Raw genomic sequence first — 16577 nt, forward strand, 5'->3', positions numbered from 1 at the left:
GGGACATCTCACTTTGTTTGGCCTGATCAAATAAAGTTAACTCCTTGACACCTGAACCTTCTTTGTCTGAGAGATTTTTTGAACTACAAGATCGACTTCTACCACATCAACCGACAGAAAGGGAACACAGAAATATGACTCAGTTTCACTTACTGCCTTCATGACCGGCATCTTTTAGCACTGGGATCGCTCCATCTTTCATTTTCAAACCATCTGCAAATCCACCGTTATATACAGTGGCGCAAAAATGGGGTATGCAGTATATGCGGTGCATAGCGGCTCCGCACAAAGGGGGGACCATTGTGCCAAAATATTATTTAATGTTTTTTTTTTTATAAAACGTTATAAATTAAAAAATAATTATATAAAACGTTTTAGTTTAACTTTTGTCTAGCATTTTAAACAAGTTCAACAAATATATTTTATTTAATCAAGTTATGTCATCCACTCACTCTTTGACAGTCAAATGACCAAATGGATCGAGCAAAGAAACGTCCGAAAGCGCAGAACAAAACATGATATTGGATAAATACCGACTATCATTTCATTTCTGTAAATCTTTAAGTTATTTAACGTTGCCTGAGAGGTAGTTCATATCATAATAATATCAGTTCACCTCTATAGGACTTTATCTTTATCATTTATAAAATGAATCTATGTTTGTGAATGAGCTTTATAATTGCATTCGGGAGAGTCTGAGAAGGTTGTAAAGAGGTCATATGGCGTGAACATGTTTTTTTGTCTTTGGTGTGTTATAAGTTGCCCATGCATGTATTATGTCATGGCCACTGGGAGGACAGAGAACCCAGACACAGACAGCAGGTAAAGGGATAACAGAGGCTTTATTTAAACAAACAAAAACCCAAGATGGCGAAATGCGATTAACAAAACAGAACAAAACAGAACTAAACTTCCCACAAGGGGGCAAAAACAAACAAGGTCCAAAAATGATAAATAATAAGTCCAAGACACGACAGGGCACAGAAAACAGAAACAAGGTAATCCAAAAACATCGAGGAGGGTAACGCAGGGTAAGACAAGGTACGACAATGAACTGACAAGGGACAATGAGAACTGGGGCTACAAATAGGGAACACTAACGAGGGAAGTTAAAAAGGGGCAGGTGAGGAGAATCAACACTAACGGGAAGATTGCATGGGGCAGGTGAGGGGAATGAAACACTATCAGGAGGATTAAATGGGGCAGGTGAGGGGAATGAAACACTAATGTGACAATGATGGGGAAACAAGGGGGCGGGGCCAAAACACGAGGCAAGAAGACACGTGGTGCAATGTCATAACAAACAGGCACGTGTCTCCACACAAAGACATAACACACACAAGACATGGTACTGTCATGACCCTGTCCACAAAACTAGGAAACTCTGGACAAGAGGGACAGGATCATGACAGTACCATGTCTTGTGTGTGTGTTATGTTTTGTGTGGAGACATGTGGCTGTTTGTTATGACGTGTCTTCTTGTCTCGTGCTTTGGCTCCGCAAAAGATGCATTCTATGAACAAAAGATGCATTCTATCTAAAAGCCAATGCTCACCAGGGCTGTGTATTGGCAAGTGCCTCCCGATACGATACATATCACGATAGATTGGCTCACGATACAATATATTGCTATGTATTTCGATACGATACACATTTGAGATATATTGCAATACTTTAAATAGAAAATGTAAAAAGTAAAGCTAGAAATACAACATGCTGTGCACCACCGGGGGTTTTCTGTAAGGATAAGTGTAAAAACATCCCTTACCTCTGCAGAGTGGCCATGATGTGCGATGCATGGACCTTTAGATCAGAGGTTTGGGTTCTCAAACTGTGGATTGTGCCCCTCAAGTGGGTAGCACAGGGGAATAAGGTGGCTCACGCAAGTCACTTGGCTGTTGTGGTGCATTACAGTTAAAACACTGAACATGGACAGTATAAAACCCCTGCAGTACAAAAGGGAGAGAAAAGTTAAGAGAGTGTAGGAGCGGTCCGCCACACAGAGCAGCCTTCAATTGGGTAAAGGCCTGCTGGCACCGCTCCGTCCGCTGGACCGGATCTGGCACCTCCTTTCAGATCAGTCACCGGGCTAGTGAGATCAGTCAGCGGGCTGGTGAGCTCCGAATATTTAGGTACAAACCTTCTATAATACCCCGTCAGCCCCAGGAACTGTCTCACCTCCTTTTTTGGTCTTAGGCCTCGGGCAGGCTGCAACCGCTGCAGTCTTATTAATTTGGGGACACACCTGCCTGTGACCTAAGTGGAAGCCCAGATACCTGACCTTCACCCGCCCAATCGCACACTTCTTCGGATTGGCTGTGAGCCCGGCCTCCCTCAGCGACCTCAGGACCGCTCTCAGATGCTCCATATGCCGCTGCCAATTGTTGCTATGGATAATAATATCGTCAAGATAGGTCGTATGGGGTCGGAGGACACGGTCCATGAGATGCTGGAAGGTGGCCGGGGCTCCAAACAATCCGAACGGAAGAGTCACGAATTGGTGTAATCCGAACGGCGTGGTGAAGGCTGTTTTTTCTTTGGATACTGGTGATAGGGGGATCTGCCAGTAGCCTTTTGTTAAATCCTGTGTCGAATAAAAACGAGCCGTGCCCAGCCGGTCCAACAATTCGTCGACCCGTGGCATTGGGTAAGCTTCGAATTTCGACACGGCATTGACCTTTCGGTAGTCCACGCAGAACCGAATCGAGCCGTCCGTTTTGGGTACCAAAACTATTGGGCTCGCCCAGTCGCTGCTGGACTCTTCTATTACTCCCAAATCTAACATGGCCTCTAATTCTGCCTGAACCACCTTTTTTTGTGTTCAGGCAACCGGTAGGGTCTACTACGCACCACTACACCCTACTGAGGGGAGAAAACACATCGGCAAACTCCGCTTGGAGGTGGGCCAGGTCAGTGAGCTGGGAGGGTGAGCTCGAAAGGCCCTTGCCACTTTGCAAGTAATTTGGAGCTAGATGTCGGGAGCAATACAAGCACTTTCTCTCCCGGCGTGAACTTTCTCAGGTTGGAACCCCGGTTATACAGATGGCTTTCCCTGTCCTGGGCCTGTAGCAAATTCTCCAAGGATAGCCGCCCCAGTGTATGGAGTTTTGCTCTCAGGTCCAGGATATACTGAATTTCTTTCTTACTCGGAGATGGCCCATCCTCCCACATCTCCTTTAGGACGTCTAGAACCCCTCGGGGTTGACGCCCATAAAGGAGTTCGAACGGGGAAAACCCCGTGGAGGCTTGGGGGACCTCTCATACCGCGAATAAGAGGGGCACCAACCACTTATCCCAATTTTTGGCGTCCTTGTGGACGAACTTACGAATCATGGTTTTCAATGTGCGATCAAATCGTTCCACCAGCCCATCCGTCTGTGCGTGGAAGACGCTGGTGCGAATTGATTTAATGCCCAGCCATTCGTATAGTTCGCGTAGCGTACGTGACATGAACGTCGTGCCTTGGTCTGTGAGGATCTCGCGGGGGATCCCCACCCGGGAGATAATACGAAACAGGGCCTCCGCAACACTCTTGGCTGAAATGCTGTTGAGCGGCACTGCTTCGGGGTACCGTGTTGCATAGTCCACTAGGACTAATGCAAAGCAGTACCCCCGTGCAGATCGCTCTAATGGCCCGATGAGGTCCATACCATTCTCTCGAAGGGGACCTGCATCAACGGAAGAGGGTGCAAGGGCGCTTTTGGAGTGGCCGGTGGGTTTACCAACTGACATTCCCGACAAGACAAGCACGCGCACCACCTGCGCACGTTGTCGTGAATGCCCGGCCAAAAGAATCAGGCGATGAGGCGACTTAGTGTATTGCCCTGTCCTAAATGTCCTGCCATCGGATTATTATGAGCCGCCTGGAAAAGCCCTGGTGGCAGGGAGTGGGGCCGCTGCCTGGCGTGGGAAGGGTGAGGCAGCCGGAGTGTGGGAGAAGACGGGCATCTCCGTTCCGACGGGTCTCCTGGCCAAGGCTCCTCCTCCCTCGATCGGTCCGGGTCCATACCCTCCTCGTCCGCGCAGAGGGCCTCTTCCCGGTACGGGTAGACGGGTCCGAGGAGCTGGTGTCGGTCTGGTAGGTGGTGAAGACAGAGATGTCGTCGGTAAGGATTCCCCGACTCCAGGGCACGCGACCATGTGGTCCTCCACCAGCTGGATGGCTGAGTCCAGCGACATCGGGCGGTGGCACTGGACCCAACCCGCTGTCTTCCGGGGTAAGCATGTCGTGAACTGCTCCAGTACCACCTTCGATGATGGTCCCAACGTCGCTTCCCTCAGCCATCAGCCATTTGCGGCAGGAGTCCCGGAGCTGCTGAGCCAACAGGTAGGGCCGACCGGTTTCCGCCGACCCCAGCGACCGAAATCACTGGCGATGCTGCTCTGGGCTCCGGCCGACCTGCTGCAGGATGGCTTTCTTCAGCTCAGCATACACCAGGAGATTCTCCGGGGGCAGTTCTTGTGCCGCCACCTGTGCCTTGCCGGAGAGCAGAGGAAGCAGCCTTAGGGCCCACTGATCCCTCTGCCATTCACTGGTCTCGGCCGCCCGCTCGTAAAGATCCAGGAACGCATCAGGATCATCCTGTGGGCCTATCTTCTGCAGCAACAGGTGTGTCAGCGGGGTCGGCTCGGTGTGGGCCCCCGTCTGAACCTCCGGGTGCATCCAGCTCCAGAACACCTCGCGGTCCTCTTGCTGGGCCCGGAGGATAGCCTGGAAGCGGCTATCCTGGTCCTCCCACAGCTGCAAAAGGGCCTGATGTTGTTCTTGGTGGAGGACCGCGAGTGATGAAATCACTTCCACAACCGGCGAGCTTGATGGATTCGGCCCACCGGCCGTGGCACTCCTGCTTCCTTCCATATCCTCCGGGTTTCGGCACCACTGTAACAAGTTCGTAACAAACACAGGAAGGAAGAGGCTGGGATCGGGGATTAGCTACCACTGGTAGGTAAGTTTATTGTCACAAGTCCTTTCTAGCGCTCTCTGCGCGCTCAGCATACACACACACACAGTAATCACTGGTAAGTCTCTTTGTCGTAGGTTCCACACGGTTCTCTCTCCGCTGCTTCCGCTCAGCTATTCCACTGCCAGTCGTAGCCACGTCTCAGTCCCCAACCAGTGCTGCCTCACTGGTATTTAAGCCTCCCCACCCCACTTGCTGGAATAAGACACAGGTGTTTATCATTTGCGCCTGCCTCACCGCTCGTCTCCTCATTCTCTCTCCCGCTGCAGACTTCGCTGAACCATGCCCCCTCTGCCACATTAACAAAAATGATTAGAAGAATATATTTAACAATAAACTACAGCTATCTAGCACTATTAGTAAACAAATGAGAAAACTTCTATGTATGTCCAAAAGATGGCGCCATCACCAAATATTTGCCAACCGAACAAACATAACATCTAATCAATGAAGTTATGTTCTGTTACGTTATGTTACGTTACGTTCTCCATACAGCGTGCAGCACAGCACCGAGAGCTTGCGTGAGGACAGTGAAACAGCGCAATGATTGACAGGATGACAGAGACAAGAGCGCAAAATAATGTTTGTTAAAGGAGTCATATTGCACGGCTAAAACGAATATTATTGTTTGTTTTAGATGTAACGCAATGTGTATACACCATTTAAAGTTTAAAAAACGTTGTATTTTCCACATACCATGCATGTTTGTATCTCCTCTTTGCCCCGCCTCTCTGAAACGTGCTGATTCTTTACAAAGCTCATCGCTCTGAAAAGCGAGGTGTGCTATGATTGGCCAGTTCACCAGTGTGTAGTGATTGGTCAAATACTGCAAGCATTTCACGGAAATGTAACGTCTCTTACCATATTCAGAACGTCAGGTTCCAAAAGCAATTGTACTGACAGGCGATACAATAAGATTTACAATTACGCCCACCTTAACTACGTGTAGATTTGGGCAGTCTTAGTCAAATCATGTTACGAAGTTACGTAGATTCGCCGGGGTGTGGTTATACGAGGCGTTTCAGGCAAGTCTGGTTGAGCATTCGCTTTTAGATAGAATGCATCTTTTGTTCCCACACTTTCATTTGTGCAATTTTACGTGTTTAATACATGCATGGGCAACTTACAACACACCAAAAACACAGAAAAACACGTACTTCCGCCATATGACCCCTTTAATAAAAAATAATTTCTTTGTTCAATGTAAGTGAGTTTGTCTTTGTTGTCCTTTAATGATGTTGTGTTTTCATAAAATAAAATTCACAAACTAAAGATGTTTTAAAGTAAGAGGAGAATCCAAAGATATTTTATTTATTTGTGTTTTAATGTATGTTATCCATCTTATTTAGCTTTTCGATAAAAGTTTAATTATAAAGTTTCAGTAAATGTATGTTTAAGATAGGCTATTTTATTGTTGTGTTTTTATTAAATGTTAATGAACCACAAACTAATCATTCGTTTTAAAGTAAGTGGGAAAAACTTTTGTTTATTTGTGTTATACAACGCGAGTATGTCATGTGATACGTCTTATTCGTCCGATTCTGATAATAATAAATAATGTTAATTATACTTTTTGTTGAAATATAAAATGTCTAAATGTTTTATAAATGTCTAAAATTGAAGGTCAAAATAAGTTTATTATTCACTGGGAACATTTCCTCACCACTCGATTGTTTCTTATATTTGGGATATTTAAAGAAGTTTGATTTTGTTTAAAACTGGACAAGCTTTTTTTGTTAAAGGTATTAAAGGTTCGGTGTGTCATTTTTTGGAGGATCTTTTGACAGAAAATCAATATAATATACATAACTATGTCTTCAGAGGTGTATAAAGAGCTTACAGAATGAAGCGTTATGTTTTTATGACCTTAGAATGAGCTATTTCTATCTACATGCACCGCGGGTCCCCTCGCATGTAATTCGCCATGTTCTTTCAGCTGTCCTAGTGTTTGGAATGGGAGGGGTGGAGTGAGCGGTTGGTTGCAATTCGTAACCTTGCCGCTAGATTTCACTGACTGGACCTTTATTGTAAAATTCTAGATTATGTACTGTAAGTGAAACTCACTTTTCAAAGAATACAATAAAAAGGCTTATTTGGGGTTTTATTAAGTTGTTATAAGCAAAAGATCAAATTAAAAATTGTTTAGCCTGTTATCTAATTAATCAAAAAAACAATCGTCCGCTTATTCGATTATCAAAATAATCGTTGGTTGCAGCCCTAATTTATTGTGTGTGTCTGAACATAAACTTGATGTACTTTTACTACTTTTTACTCCATTGTTTTATTAGTTTTCAGATTGTTATATATCACTTCAGAATTGTGTATCTGTTACACTGTGAAGCAGTTGGAAAAGTGTTTCTGTAAAAGGAAACCTTTATGCTTCTGTTATAGATGCAAATCTGATGGCCACCTTCACATGATGTAAAATATAACTAGAATGACTCCAAAGGTGATATACAACTTGTCTAAGGATTTTTTTTATTTGTTGTGTGTGTTTTCTATATTGGTGTGGCGGATGGGGGTGCCAAAACTGATCTCGCATACCCCTCAGAAAATGTGCAGTTATATCCACCATTTATATAACATCCATCAATTTTGAAACAAACACACACACTTGTACAGCTGAACTTCCGTAACCCGAACAAAGCACATTGATGGGCGTGCTCTTCCTCGCGCTCTTGTTCTGATGTGTGTGTGTGTGAGTGTTCATGGAGAAATTGCCTATAATAAGGACCTCTGTTACTTAATGAAGAACCATGTTTAGAAAAAGAACTTTCTGAAACTTATACGAAAGCTGAGGGAGTGTATTTGTTATAGTAACACTACGTTATACGTCCAACTCGTTTTTTATCACTATGCTCATTTTAGCATGAGAATCCAGCACGTTTAACAGTGTAAAGAAGTTAGAATGCATGATGCAGTATTTCACCTTCCCTTTAATGTTATTGTTACAATGAATTTAAATAAATGTGGCAAGGTGGGCGTGGTTCAGCGAAGTCTGCAGCAGGAGAGAGAGCGAGGAGACGAGCGGTGAGTGAGTGGTGCTCAGACAAATAATGAACACCTGTGCCTTGTTCCAGTAACTGGCGTGGAGAGGCTTAAAAGCAGCGAGGCAGAGACAGTCGGGGAGAGAGACCGGAGCTGACGGCTGGTGGCGAGTGGCTCTGCACGAGCGACCAGAGGAAGTAAAGCGGGAGGCTTTGACCACTAGAAAGACTGTTCGGCCACAGAAGTGGCAAGTGTTTTGAGTAGGCGCGTACAGCGTGTGTGTTATTTTGTATAAATAAAAGTTCTTAGTCGTCAGCTCGACCCTGATTCCAGCCTCTTCCTTCCTGTCCCGTTGAAGTCTTGTTACAATAAACATTCACATTTATTCCACAAAAACATGGGTTAGAAACATGGTTAGCTGGTAAAATTAGCAACCATAAACTTTCATGTTTCAGTCATTTTCTGCAAACTTACCATAACAATAACAGTTTTAATATTGTAATTGGAAGTGGCTGAAATAATCAACAACATGCCCTGATAGCACACATACATCTGGTTTACGTCTGCATTTACATCTGCAAGACATCTACAATACATCGTTTGCTCATCTGCAATACGTCTCGGAGATGTCTGCTGTCAGACGTCATATAGACATCTAGAAGATGTCTGTAATGTAATGTTATGATTTAGAATGGATGTACAACAGCTCTTTCTAAGATGTTTAGCAGATGTTTTTAAGCAGCAGATCTCCAGATCTTTAGCAGACGTATTACAGACATTCAGACGTCTCCGAGACGTATTGCAGATGAGCAAACTATGTATTTAAGATGTCTTGCAGATGTAAATGCAGACGTCAAATAGACGTAAACCAGATGGATTGTGCTATCTGGGTAATACCTGTCACATGTACTGTATGTTTAAGATAAAAGGAACTATAACATATTTTGTAGCCATGAATAAAATAAATACAGCAACCCTTTTGGTGTTAAAGGGAAAAATGAAAATTTTGTCAAGATTTACTCACCCTCAAGTTGTTCCAAATCTGTATAAATTGAATTGTTCAGTTGAACACAAAGAATGATATTTGGAAGAATGTTGGAAACTGACAGTTCTGGGGCACCTTTGACTACCATAGTAGCAAAGATTATTGTATATTTTTTGTTCTGTTGAACACAAAAGATATTTTGAAGAATTTAGGAAAGCAAACAGTTCTGGGGCACCTTTAAACTACCATTTAAATATTTTCTACTATGGTAGTAGAAACCTCTAAGTAGGTTTTCCATTTACCTAAGAACCTAAGAAGAGCAGACAAACTATTGAACAAACCTGTCTGACATTGATGCCAGTTGTCTAAAAAAGATGTGAAAAATAAAAACCGTGTTCAGACATTCTCCTGTTAAACACAGGATATAATCTACAGTTGTGGCCAAAAGTACTGTCTATTTATAGACAGTTTCATCAGACACACGCCTGGCCTGAAGTTAACATCTGTTTTGTGTTGGTCTGGCTAGTGGCTAATATACCTATTTATATTATATTATTTATGTTATTAATTTATATTAATATTTTATTGTATAATAATTGTATTGTAAAAAACAATTTGATTTGTTGAATTTTATTGTATATTAATTTTATAAAATTAAATCAATTTGTTGAATGGGTCAGTAACTTTGTCCTATTTAAACTGAGTCAAGGAACGGTTCTTCTACTGGTAACCCAAAATAATACTCTTGACTCAGTAAGCTTTGCTTGTGTTGTCACATTTTTTTTCAAACCTCCCTAAATTCTTTTCAAAGCTGAGCTTTGCAATGATGTATGACAGCAGTTCTCAAACTTTCCAGATGAAGTACCACATTTAATAAAATTAGTTGTTCCAAGTACCACTTAATGACCGCCATAGACAATCACAAATGAATAGCAGAGCTGAGAATCTTTACTTGCCTCATGATTAGACACACCTCGTCCTCCAATTCTAATGTATTTTTAATAATACAACTACACTCCTGAATCTTTAGACCGGGGAAAACATTACAAGTATTTGCATTTCTCGCTGGTGGATTGTAACCAGGTTGTAAGTGCTGCTTCCAAATGCCAAAACAAGAAACAGGAACAAGAGACAAAAAACAGAGAGTAATCAATTTATTGAAAACTTCATTTAAACTCAAACAGGCTGTTCATCAGCTGATCAAAAGTTTAAGACCATAGCCTTAAGTCTTCTATTAGCTATTGCTGTACAACAACAGACTTCACAACGCCCTGACAAAAAGACTAGCATGTTTATTTTTTTATCTTTGTCATGCACGACAGGTTGTGTCACAGCCAACAGGAGCACAGATGCTCTTCCATGCACAGCTTATTGGCAAAATGAAACAAAAACATTTTATGTTGTGAAGCTGTATGTTTTCTTTTCTTTCCTTAAAAAATTAAAACAATGATATTGTGCTGCTTCAGTGTTTGTTTTACGCTCGTTTGTGGAAGTCGCTCGCTAGTTCTGCTTTTCTCGATGACATCACACACATTGTAAAAGACAAAACGTATGGCGTATAGCGCAACGTTGTTTCTTGTCCACAACAAGAATTTCGGTATCAAAAACTGCATAACAGTGATCGACCTATATTGTTTTTTATTTATTTAATTATTTGCATGTTTATGTGCCCATAACTGACATGAGGAACAAACATGTATTTGCTGTTATAGTGTTTTTATTTATAATGTAATGATGTGTGTTTTCTTTCAGCAAATCTTTGTGTCTTTTATTTTGAAAGTGTTTTAGGAAATTAATTAATTTCTGAATTTTATGTTTTTTTATATAAATTTCATGCAGACTGTTATTTTCTTTATATGGTACAAGTAAAGTTGTGCGTTTTCTAAAAAGAAGTTATATTTACATGTAAGTGATGTCACTGAAGTGCGCCATTGCGCTCTACTCTCTCTCTCAGTTCAGCCGGTGACTAGAGAGAGTCAGGTACGGTTCTGCATTGCTCTGTAACTATGTCGAAGATATGTTATATATAGGGGATATATGAGTCAATATTGATTACGAATATGTTGAAAAGAGAGATTGTGTTCAAGTACATGATTCCTTGTTAATAATATAGCGTTGTCACAGAGTTTTATGAACGTGTGGCCTAAACGTGTTTGGTTGTTATGGCGGCCTGCGCGCAAATTTAGAGTGCGAGTTTATAATGTTGTTATCGGTTCAATATACTTAATATCGGTGGATTGTATCTTTGAAAATTTTATTTGTCATGTTTAATGTGAAATGGGTGCGTGCAATTTTTATTTTACCCTGATATTGTGTCTAATTAGCCTTAACGGTGACTCCGAATTTATGAACTTGCAGTATTGTGTTAATGGAGGATGGGGATTTATTTGTTTTGTCTCATACATTCCTTAGCTAACAGACCATTGATCTGAGGATGTGTGTGTGTGTGTCCCGTGTCTTCTGTTTAAATAAACTGCAGGTATGTTACCAGAAAACCACTATACGATCACATGACACAGAGATATTTGATAAACATTATCATATATTAGCATATATTGGGTTAATTGTATGGTTGTCATTTATTTTTTTGTAAAATATGTTTTTTTGTGAATTATGGTTAATGCAACACTGGAAAATAAGATTCTTATGCAAACTTGGGTTTTGCAGTATTTAAGAACTCTCTCTCTGAGTTCAGCCGGTGACTAGAGAGAGTCAGCTGACAGACCATTGATCTGAGGATGTGTGTGTGTGTCCCGTGTCTTCTGTTTAAATAAACTGCAGATGTGATCCACCAAAAAGCTCGGAGTCGGTGATTTATTTTTGGGGCTGGGTGAAATCCGCTACAAAATTGGTGCCGTGACCCGGATTCTAAAAGATCAGCCATCGCAGATCGCCGGGAGAGACCATTGCCGACACCTTCTTCGACAAGACCTTTGGAGAATAGATAAGCAGTACAGTTTAAACATGGACATTCGTAGGTTTGCACACACCAGAACACAAGAGACTTTGCCAAATGGAAATGTTGAAAATGTTGATATTTCCCCTGTGAATGTCACTCCAAGGTTGCCTAGGGTTTCCACTGGGTTGGGGCGGGGGGCTCTGTTGAACAGCATGTTAGAGCATGATATTGCTACCCCTGTAAACTCATTTAACAAAAATGCAAGTCAGTCAGAACAGGTTGGTGCAAGATGTGATTCGCCAGCCTTTCACAGTGAAAGACATGTTGCAGGTAATAATGAGTCAAATCAGTGGCAAGCTATGGCAGACCTAATAAGGCAGCTTGGTAGTGAGATAGGTAACCAAATTTCTGCCAACTTGTCGACCCCAGAGAGAAATCCCCAGAGAGAAAATGCATATGCCCAGCAGAATTCAGCACAACCTCCTGATTGGTCAAATCTTAACCTAGTTATCAGACATCAAGATGTCAAAGAACCTCTGTCATTCAGAGGTGACAAAACAGACCTATGCACCATTAGTGAATGGGAGGAGCTGATGCAGACATATCTGAACAGAAAGGGTTTCAACGTGTCAGAGCAAAGCCAAGAAATTCTTGATAGACTCATGGGCCGTGCTAAAGATGTTGTAAGAACCTGCATCCGTAATAATCCCCTTATTAATGTGAGCAAAGACCCACACGTTATCTTCTCAATTCTGAGACAGCATTTCGGGGATGAAGTTTCTTCTACTACTCCCCTGAGAGATTTTTATGAGACCCTGCCCAGGCGCTCAGAAAGTGGCTTAGATTATTGGATCAGACTTAACAAGGCTGTAGACCTGGCAGATGAGGGCCTAAAAAGACAAGGGAAAAGAGTTGAAGACCCTTGTCATGAGGTTACAATGATGTTCGTCAGGCATTGTCCAGAACCAACGTTGTACGCAGCACTTCGTAGTAAACCACTAGAGACTTGGACTGCTAGCGAGGTGCAAGCCCTGATCGATAGTCATCACAGAGATAAGCAGTCAGCCTGTATGGAGAGAGTACAGAAGATTGAAGAAAAGTCTTCTGGTGCCTGGTGTAAGACGCAGTCATACTGATTGACAGTATGACTCCAGAAACAAGCAGTGAAACAGAAGTGAGTACCTTTGAGACCAATTTGCGTCTCCCTCGAGAACTAATTTATAAGAAAATTAATGATGAGGATGAACTTTTCCAAGTTCCAGTACTAGTTGAGGGACAGGTGGAAATGCAAGCCCTTATAGACAGTGGATCTGTAACCTGTACACTGAGTGAGACAGCTGAACGCATACTTCAAGAGCGCAAGATTGTTGACAATAATGTGAGAAAATCCACAACAAAAGTACTCACTGGATGTGGAGGTAGCCAGGCAAAACCAAAATGTTCCTATGAGCTGAATGTAGATCTGCTTGGATGTAAGATGACTGTCAACTTTTTGGTTGTTCCGGGCCAAGAGGACGATATGATTGTAGGCTCAAATGTTTTGAGACATGTGACGAAACAGGCAAAGACAACAAACTGGTACTGGGAGAGTATTTCTCAACCTGTCACGAAAGCCAACCAGGAGCCCTTTCTCAGTCTACTTTCGAATGTTGATCGTTGGCATGGAGACAAAATTCCGAAAAGAGTTGGCACTGTATTGCTGAGGCAATGTGTAACACTTGAGCCACAACATGAGCATTTGGTCTGGGGGAGGCTGAAGGAAGAGGTCCCTCTGTCCGTTGGAAGTACTGTAGTTGTAGAGCCCTCGTCTTCTCGATTAGCCCCGAGGAACATAATGATTGCCCGTAGTGTGTGCCCACTGTGGGGTGACAAGTGGGTTCCCATGAAGGTGTAAACATGCTGGATCGCCCGGTTGTATTGCGTCGAAATGCTAAGATTGCTCAAGTGTACCCGTGTCTTGCTCTTGAAGAGTTAGAGCTTACCGAGAGCATGAAGCCTGAACCCAGAGGGGCTCTTCAGAACGTTCACAGAGGAAGTGAGATGTTGCAAGCAGATCACTCGGTTAAATTGCGAGAATCAGGACTGACTGATATCGATATTGACTCCTGTGAGGTAGACGATTTCTGGAAAAGAAAGCTAGTGGATCTCATTAAACGGTATGAGAGCATTTTCTCCCGTCATAAACTGGATTGTGGAGAAGTCAAGAATATCGTCCATAGGATACACCTAAAAGACGAAAAGCCTTTCCGTCTGCCGTTTAGAAGAGTCCCACCAGCTCACTACCAGCAGTTACGACAGACATTGAACGAAATGGAGGAGCGTGGTATCATCCGTAAATCCAACAGCGAATGGGCTTCACCTCTAGTTTTAGTCTGGAAACCCTCTGGAGAATTGCGAGTGTGCACAGACTTCAGATGGCTCAATCAGAGAACGGAAAAGGATGCATACCCACTACCCCACCAGGCCGATGCCCTAGCGTCTTTGGGGGAACTGTTATTTCAGTACTATGGATTTAACATCTGGTTTTTACAATATCTCAATCCATGAGGAAGATCTTAAATATACAGCGTGCACCACCCCAGTAGGACTTTACGAATACAACAGGATGGCTCAGGGCCTGTGCAACAGCCCGGCTACGTTCTCTCGGATGATGACTGCAATCTTCGGTGACCAGAACTACTTGTCCCTCCTTTGTTACCTGGATGACTTGCTGGTGTTCGGAAAGACTGGGCAGGAGGCGCTCGACTGCCTTGAGATGGTATTTTCTCGACTTCAAGATCACAATCTCAAACTATCCCAGAAGAAATGTTACTTTTTGAGAAAGACAGTCAAATTCCTGGTACATATTGTATCAGAAAGCGGCATCACAACCGACCCGGCAAAAGTGTCTGCCATCAGTGAGTTCAGAGTGATGGATCTAATGGAAGGAGATGGAAAGACCCCATCACCAACAAAAATCAAGTCTTTCCTTGGAATGGCAAATTACTATTCCCATTTTATAGATAGTTTTTCAACGTTAGCTAAACCTCTGTATAAACTGACTGCTGGACAAAAGATGAAGGGACGAGGTGGAAAAGTTGGTCCCAGAGCTGTCAAACCCACACGGTTAAGCCCAGCAGACTGGACTGCAGAGTGTGAGGTAGCTGTCGGAAAAATCAAACATGCACTCATCAACACAGTTACTCTGGCCCACCCAGACTTTCAGAGACCCTTTCTCTTATCCACTGACGCATCTATGGATGGATTAGGTGCAGTTCTGAGTCAGACACCAGAGGGTGAGAAAAAGCCAAGACCAGTAGCTTTTGCGAGCAAATCCTTGTCCAGAGCTCAATCCCGTTACCCGGCCCACAGATTAGAGTTTTACGCTTTAAAGTGGGCAGTCTGTGAAAAATTTGCCCACTGGCTGAAGGGGACTAGGTTCACCGTGTTCACAGACAACAATCCTTTGACATATATTATGTCAAAACCTAAGTTAGATGCCTGTGAACAAAGGTGGGTGTCTAAATTAGCTCCCTTCGATTTTGATCTGAAATACATACCTGGTACTCGGAACGTACCTGCTGATCTGTTAAATCGACTTCCATTTGCTAAAACTCTGGAAGTCTGTGAAGCTCTTGAGAGTAAGGCTCAAGTCGTAACATCAGAAGCAGTTCAAGAGGCTTTTCGGTTATCAGTAAATGTTCTCCATCGAAAGCCTGAGAGTAGTGTGCAGAGTGCTGAAGTAGAGAGTCTGAGCCAGATTGAAAATGAGGGCGTGAAAGCCATTTTTGAGTCCTGCCTTGACTGGGAATCCGGCAGAACTGTGCGTGGCACTAAAATGGCTAGCTGTGCTGACAGATTACTTCAAGGAGGTGTGGATACACTCCCTGTTTTTTCTGCGGATGACATACAGATGAGGCAAAGAACAGATCCCACTTTGGCACGTGTTATATTCTTTGTTGACAGGACAAGGTGACCGTCACGAAGAGAGAGAGATATTGAGACTGCGCCAGTACTGAGATTGCTGAAACACTGGGTAAAGCTAGTAGTCAAAGACAGTGTTCTTTATCGCAGGTCCAAGGATAGATTGGGGAAAATCAGACACCAGCTTGTACTTCCACATTCTCTTAGAGCCGCTGTTCTGAAAGGAACTCATGATAATTTTGGCCATCAGGGGCAAAGTAGGACTCTTCATTTGGTGCGCCAGAGATTCTTTTGGTCTGGTATGGACACAGACGTCAAAAAGTATGTTTCACACTGTAAACGCTGTGTCTTTGGGAAGACTCAAGAACCTGAGGCCAGAGCACCTCTAGAGTCCATCAAAACTAGTGCACCATTAGAGCTCGTATGTATCGATTTCTGGTCCGCAGAGGGAAGACGTGGAGAAAATGTTGACATTCTTGTAATAACGGACCATTTTACAAAGTTGGCCCATGCGTTCCCCTGCCCGAACCAAACTGCAAAGGTGATAGCTCAGAAGCTGTGGAATCAGTTCTTCTGCATGTATGGGTTTCCGCAACGAATACACTCAGACAGAGGAGCAAATTTTGAAAGCAAATTGATTGCCGAGTTGCTAATGGTGTCTGGTGTCCGTAAGTCCCATATTACGCCCTATCACCTGATGGGCAATGGGCAGACAGAAAGATTCAATCGTACACTTGGAAATATGATCCGCTCTTTGCCTCCTCGAGCAAAGGAGAGATGGCCCCAAATGATACAGACACTCACATTCTCATACAATTGCACCACTCATGAAACTACAGGG

General features: G+C 43.2%; 1 protein-coding gene across 9 annotated transcripts in view; it reads right to left on the reverse strand.

The window, feature by feature from the left end:
- Positions 1–16577, reverse strand: part of map7d3 (MAP7 domain containing 3) — a 113689-nt gene that overhangs the window by 33668 nt on the left and 63444 nt on the right. Inside the window, exon 1 of one of the 9 annotated variants that reach the window (XM_057349056.1) lies at positions 5181–5184. The exons of the other annotated variants lie outside the window; for them this stretch is intronic. Within the exon in view, the coding sequence (XP_057205039.1) occupies positions 5181–5183 (3 nt within the window). The 5' untranslated portion in view covers position 5184. Of the gene's footprint in view, positions 1–5180; positions 5185–16577 lie in introns of those variants that run through there. 9 annotated transcript variants of the gene reach the window in all.

This window comes from Triplophysa rosa, linkage group LG13 (genome assembly GCF_024868665.1).
Source record: "Triplophysa rosa linkage group LG13, Trosa_1v2, whole genome shotgun sequence".
NCBI lineage: Eukaryota > Metazoa > Chordata > Actinopteri > Cypriniformes > Nemacheilidae > Triplophysa > Triplophysa rosa.